The 7082-nt window shown below is 41.7% G+C and overlaps 1 protein-coding gene across 1 annotated transcript; it reads left to right on the forward strand.

The window, feature by feature from the left end:
* The first annotated feature begins 256 nt into the window (after positions 1-256).
* On the forward strand, positions 257-5618 carry crp1 (C-reactive protein 1). Its single transcript, XM_069691536.1, has 3 exons — positions 257-364; positions 492-570; positions 3966-5618. The coding sequence occupies exons 1-3, from the start codon at positions 362-364 to the stop codon at positions 4574-4576; spliced, it is 693 nt and encodes a 230-aa protein (XP_069547637.1). The 5' UTR covers positions 257-361; the 3' UTR covers positions 4577-5618.
* The last annotated feature ends 1464 nt before the right edge of the window (positions 5619-7082 follow it).

The following is a 7082-nucleotide window of genomic DNA, read 5'->3' on the forward strand; positions in this document are numbered from 1 at the left end:
TACACTAAAAATAAATGAAAGAATCTGTTTTCTAATGTGAACTGACCCTACTTATCCTCCATATAAAGATCTGTAGTGACTACAAACACAAGCAGAGTTACATAACAGTTAACAACAAACTGATATTCGCCCTGATGTAAACACGATGTGGACACACATGGAGGTGAAATGATGTGTGTGTGTGTGCGCTGCGGTCACATGGGCAGCGTCTCTCTCAGCCCTCACACACCGGGCCTTTTGTCAGAGCATCCGCTACAGAGCTGACGTCATGGCCTGTGCTAGGAGGGAAGAGGACTGGGCACGGGTCATCGGTGAGTGAGGCTGAGTTAGCAGCATAAAGGATTAACAGAACAACATCAAAATGGTAAGAAAGGATGTTTCCTTCTGTAACTTTTCACAATATTTTGCCTCTAATGAAGTTTAAGAGTTCAACAATTGATATAAATTTGGATGTCTGATCCTGGCTTGCCTGTGTGTGTGTGTGTTTGCAGATTGTCAACACGGCGAGGTGTGCTGCGGTTCTGGTTGGTGTTGCTGTGTTGTCTTTGGCTTTCTCCTCAGCCACACAAGGTATGGATTTAAAATCTAATTTATATCAGTAAAAATTATGATTTTGATCTGAGTTTTTGCACAAAGTTCACCTCCAGAGGAAGATCAAAATTGTTCATCCTTCTCAACCTTCTCCAAGAAGGCCCATGAGGAAACTTATTATTAAAGAGAATATCCTTCAACCTTTAAGACCTCCAAGAAATGTTTCTTGTGGTTTCTCATAAGCTTTCGACACCTCTCTTCTCTAAATTTTAGCGTGATTCTCTCATTAAAAAAAAAAAAAAAAAAAAAAGATACAGCACACTAATATTCTTTTGTTTCTGTGCTGCCTGTCCTTCCTTTAAATCCAACCAAAAAAAAATGTCGGTAGGATTCAAATGTGCTGACTCAGCAGGCCACTGAAAGACATCCCAAAGATCGATTCCTGAACCAAGCTTTGGTCGACGTGGACACATGCTTCAGATTATTGTGTCGTTGATTTTCAAGCTTCAATTTCTGCACCGAGAGAATCACATTCTTCTTAAAAAATTGTCCTGATGTCTTAGAGAATTGAAGATGTCAGTCACACGGTCGGGTTAAGCAGCAAAACGTACCAAAGACAAGACAAACCCATGTCCGTGTTGGGGGGGGGGCTCTTCTGGTCGTATAGATCTTGTCCCTCTCATACCAGACAAACTGCTGATCCATGAGTCCACTTTAGTCTCATCCCTCCATAAAAGAGACCGCCACGACTCTGCAGAGAGCTTCTATTTGTTTCTTGCACACCGAAGTTGACTTTTATGTGCTTTCTGGTCGAGAATTAATCGCGGTGAGGTTTGCAGGAGTGGAGTCTTTGCTTGTTCGGTCTTCTCCTTATAATCTGTTGCTTTAGTTCCTGACTTCAGTGGCTGCTCTTGTTACTCTCTTGCAATAAAAAAAAAAAAAAGAAGGCTTTCCCAGTTCTTCATTTCAAAGCTTTAAACTTGTGTTTGATGCCACCAGTCGTCGCTTGGAACTTGGAGAGAGTTGTATCTTTTTTAAAACATTGCCTTTTTGGTCTCATGAACAAATTAGCTTTTTCAAGGTTTCAGGGTTGTTTTTGAGGCAGGTCCTTTGTTGTGTGTGGTTGTGTGTGTGTGTGTGTGTATATATATATATATATATATACATATGTATTTATAGTCATACCACAGCATGTCGTCCGAAATTTGATAAAAAGTCATATTTTTGACGACATGCTATAGTACAACTTTTTTGTGCTATTCCTGATGACATGCTATAAGTATGACTTCCATTCAAGCTATGGAAGCCACCACAGTGGTGCAGCTGTCAGCATTGTCATCGCTTAGTCTGAAGGTCCAGGGTTCAATTCCTGCCTGGGTCTTTCTATGTGGAATCTGCAAGACTTTTAACCTGAAAGTAAAGTTTGTCTCCCATAATATGGATGATTAACTTATGCATGTAGTCCATTATATTCAAGCAAGAACATGCAATCCTCCACACTAAGTTCCAGGCCCCCTATCGAACCCAGAATCTACTGATTGTGTGATGACAACGCTGGCATGGAACTGCACCATTTTTCTGCCTTTACTGCATGCTTGTCTGACTTATATGACTTACATAACTTTTAAGCATATTATGGTAGAGATCAATGGTGCAGTGGTTGGCATTGTTGTCTCCCAGTTAGAAGGTTTAAGGTTCAAAACTAGCTCTGGAAAGGATGACATGAACATCTCAGATGAAAAGCCACATCAAGGGCAAGAATTGAACCTGGAACCTTCTGACTGGGAGGCAACAACACTAACCACTACACCACCATGCTGTCTTAATTAAAAAGTTTAAAAGTCATATAAGTTATATAAGTCAGACAAACATGAAATAAAGGCACCACAACTTTGCAGTTGTCATCTCACAATCAGGAAGTACTCGGTTCAATCAAGGGGCTTGGAACTCTGTCTGTGGAGGATTGCATGTTCTTGCTTGGAGTGTGACTTTGTCACATTTACAACTACATGATGTTTGTTTCACATCATGCATGATAACATAAGTTAGTCGTCCATATTTTACTTTTACAGGAACATGCAAATTCCACATAGAAAGTCCCAGGCAGGTATCGAACCCCGGACCTTTAGACTGTGAGACGATGACACTGACAACTGCACTATTGTGTTGCCTTATAAAATTTGAACGGAAGTCATACTTATGGCATGTCGTCACAAATAGTGCAAAAAAGTCATACTTCTTTAATGTCGTCCGAAATATGATCAAAAAGTCATACTGTAGCATGTTGTCCGAAATATGGTCAAAAAGTCATACTGTAGCATGTCGTCGTAAATACGATAAAAAAGTCATACTATAGCGTGTCGTCCAAAATGTGTCATATTTTGTTGTTTTTTTCATTTTTTGGGGGAAAAAAAAACCCCATCATACTTACATACATATTTTGGATAACATACTATAGTATGACTTTTTCTTCCTTTCTTAAACGACATACTATAGCCTTACGTTTTTTGTAATTTTTTTGGGCGAAAAAAACCATCATACTATAGTATGACTTTTTCTTCATATTTTACGTTTTTGTTATTTTTTTGGAGGGAAAAAAAAAACGTCATACTACAGTATGACGTTTTTTTTTTAAAAATTTTGGTCGAAAAGAATGTCACACTATAGTATGACTTTTTAAAAACGCTTTGGACGTAAAAAAAAGTCATACTATAGTGTGACGTTTTTCAATATTTTGTACAACATACAATAGTATGGCTTTTTCTTCATATTCTACACGACATACTATAGCCTTACATTTTTTAAATTTTTTTGGATGAATACATACATTTCTCAAGCTGCACTCGATACAATGAACTTCCCACTGTGAGGCACCAGCGGTAACCACTACACCATTGTCCCTGTGATACTGTGAATTTCTTTTATGCTTTTGAGGAAATGCTATAGTATTACCTTTTTGTCATATTTTGGATATGCTATAATATGATTTTTTTTTTTTTTCCTTCATAAATTTGTACGACATGCTATAGAAGTACTTTCTTTTTCATATTTTGGACGACATACCATGACTTTTTAAAAAAAAATAATTTAAGTATGCCCCGACCCGCTGGCAGCCTGACGTGCAGCATGCGAGGGCCTGCATATCACTGCTTGCCGTTTTAATTGCATTTTGAACCTGTCAGTAGCAAAACAAGCACTTTTAATAGTGGACATTAAGCAGGCGCTGGTTAGGTAACTTAGCTAAAAGTCTATAAAGTGCACATTGTACAGTGGCAGCTGAGATATTGGTTATTATTGCATCTTCTACTGAGCTTTTACCTGTGAAGGTATCTGTAACCTACTGTATGAACAAATAGTCCTATCTCCAGCTGCTTTCTCTGCTCTTTAGGTGACTTTATGTTGTTCACACAGTTTTACTGTCTCATTAACTGTAGTGGGTCTGAGTGACAAAGTCCTGGTCTTCCCCTATGAGACGGACTTCAGCTTCGTGGCCCTGATCCCGCAGAAGGAGATGGGGCTGCGGGCCTTCACCCTCTGCATGCGTGTGGCCACCGAGCTGCCGGAGGATCGGCAGATCATCCTTTTCGCCTACCGCACGGCCGACTACGACGAGCTCAACGTGTGGCGCGAAAGGGACGGACGTGTCTCCTTCTACATGAGCGGCGACGGCACCTTCTTCCACCTGCCTCCCCTCACCACCTTCCGCACCAGCCTGTGCCTCACCTGGGAGTCCCGCACCGGCCTCGCCGCCTTCTGGGTGGAGGGGAAGCGGAGCACCTACCAGGTGTACAAACCCGGCCACACCATCCGTCCTCAAGGCACCGTCCTCCTGGGACAGGACCCGGACAAACACCTGGGCGGGCTGGAGGCCGTGCAGAGCTTCGTGGGGGAGGTAACTGATCTGAACATGTGGGACTTTGTTCTGTCCAGGAGCATGATCCAGGCCTGGCACTACGGACACAAGGTCCCCAAGGGAAACATCTTCAACTGGGCCACCATGGAGTACGAGCTGAACGGGAACGTGATAGTGGTGGACGATGACTGACTCGGTGTGAAGTCCGGTGCGGGGAGGGGTCGGGCTCCAGAGATCGGTGTTGGACTCGTGTGCGTTCTTGTCTTTCTCATATTAAGTGTTGATTTATGTCCCCAGCCTTCAGTTCCTCCAGGAAGTCCACAAGTCTCTGTCTATCTGTGATGTTGCGCGAGGAACCTCTTGATGATTAGATGTTACAATATATCGATTACTTGTCCTCCTGTCTAACCTGTGCATTGGCAACCAGAGCCAATACTCCACCTGCATCTTTCAAGCCTTCTGCTGAATGGCGACTCAGTTTAAGATCAGTAACATCGATTCTAATTTCTGCACGTCACATCAGCTTCTTCCTTCGATTCCTGTGAGAACACACGGGTTAATATCAAGCGCAAAGGTTGATGTGCCACATGCATCCATAGGGTGGCACTCTGTGCTAGTTTACATCATGCAACTCCTCTCAGATGAAGTGCTATCATACGCGCATCCACTAATGTGATATGACACCAATAACTCGAACAAGAATTCAAATATGTTAACCTTGGTTTTATTTGCACACTTTAAAAAAAATAAAAAAGCAAAGCATGATGTTATATTGCATTTAAGAATGAACTTTAACAGCCATTAATAATGTAGTTTCATTTAAAAACTGTAAATGATTTGATTAAATTTGATTGATGAACTAACTAGTTTTAAATTGATTTGTCACAAATAAACATATAAACTGTAACATATTTCAGACACTATCATGCATGCAGTTTTTTTCCTTTGTTAAATGATATTGGTAATAAAAATATGGTTGCGATATTGGAACAGTAAACAGACCGAGATATTATTCCTGCAGCAGACTTTATGGTTTTAACTGCAACGAGAGACAAATAACGATTATCATGTTTAAAATGCACCGCCACTGTGATGCCTTTGGTTAGCGTGTACTCACTCATGAATTTTCAATGCTTCCACTGATGTAAGAGCGCTTTTGGTCCTGAAATAAAATCTTTCCATGATCTGCATAACTGATAATGTTTGTTATTAAAGAGAATATTTCGTCTTTGAACTCTTGCAGCTTCGTTTTCATCTACTTTTTGCATCCACTTTAAAGAAATTATAACTTGTATTCATGATTTCAAAAGGAGAGTTATTAGATTGATTTTGTTGCTGTTTGTTAAGGAATGTTCAGGGGTGCAGAAAGGGGGGGGGATTCATTTTCTACATAGGAATTAATGATAGAATGGATGGAAATCCTCACAAGGTTCCTCATTAATCAATGTTTTACTGATAAAGATTTCACTAAAGCTTCCTTTCCTCCCCAGAAGAGTTTAAAAATGTTCATTTTCCCACAAAAGCACAGGTAAATAAAATTTCCAGGCAGTTGTGTCTCCATATTTCCTCATTTCTCTGCTGATCTTAAACCAACTATATGGCAAACAACTATTAGAGACATGCGCTACACGTTCCTTTCAGAAATCAAATCACATGGAGTTGCTTCACTAACAAAGGCCCCTCAGGATAACCTTCAGGTCAGATCTTCTCCAACCAAGTGTAACACAGCGACCCTAAGTTGCAGTGTGCCGCCTCTGTTCGTCTCCATGGCTCCGTGCACTCATCCTCCTCGCCCTCACCACCACCGTGACCTCCTTGCAGAGACGAGGGAGAAGTTTCCAGCGCGCAGCCCGTGCGGGCTTCCTTCAGGGTGGGAAAGTGCTGCGTTTCCGAGTGTGTTTATTCTGACCAAAATCCGCCATCGGCTCTCTCGCAGCAGCTAAATAAGGAGAAGGCAGGGCCAATGAGTTCCGACTGCGGGTCAGCAGCCAAATGTTCCACCTTCTTGGATGTTGCAATGCATCAATCGCGATGCCCACTCACTGTGTGGTAACACCTTTGTGGACCATCTGCCCAAGCCTGGCTTCTCAGCCCTCTGGTACGTACACGCACACACGCACACACGCACACGCACAGCACAGCACGCTATTTCCTTCTTTTTGCATCTCTGCCCAAGAGGGGTGCTAATTCTTCCCTACATACTCATGCATAAAGGTTTAACTTCATTTAGTCTCTTTAGTTTTTCACTAATTTGAATGTAAAAAAATAATGAAAGCAGCATTATAGCAATCATATATCATCTCACAAACGCAGACTACGATTTTTGCGAGCTGTAAATAGTGTAAAAAAAAAAATTATATTTCTGTCCAATAAATTTACAATACCTAATATTTTTTTGCAACAAGATAACATTTTGGGGATAACACCCCCCCCCCCATTTCTGCACTAAAGACGGACTTTTAAGTATGTAACATACGGACAAAATCAGTGGCCTCCTCAGAATGGATAATTATTCCCTGTGTCCCTGTGTTGCATGTATTATCCAACTGAGCAAACAGTTGCAGGGCTCCTTGTCCTGCTCGGGGACAGGACCGCCACTGTGGGCCCATGAGATCTGCATATTGGCCCATGGTGGTGTAAGCTGTCTGAGGCAAGGCGGTGCCGCTGACTGTATGTCCATGCGTGTGGAGCTGGTGAA

Source organism: Brachyistius frenatus, unplaced genomic scaffold (assembly GCF_029030835.1).
Source record: "Brachyistius frenatus isolate BFR_SWC_R1_liver_20210118 unplaced genomic scaffold, ASM2903083v1 Contig_11, whole genome shotgun sequence".
Classification (NCBI taxonomy): Eukaryota; Metazoa; Chordata; class Actinopteri; family Embiotocidae; genus Brachyistius; species Brachyistius frenatus.

Excerpts from the sequence above, each read along its gene's own strand:
- crp1 (XM_069691536.1), top strand. Across the intron at positions 571-3,965 it reads TTTCTCCTCAGCCACACAAG|TGGGTCTGAGTGACAAAGTC; the intron begins GTATGGATTTAA and ends CATTAACTGTAG.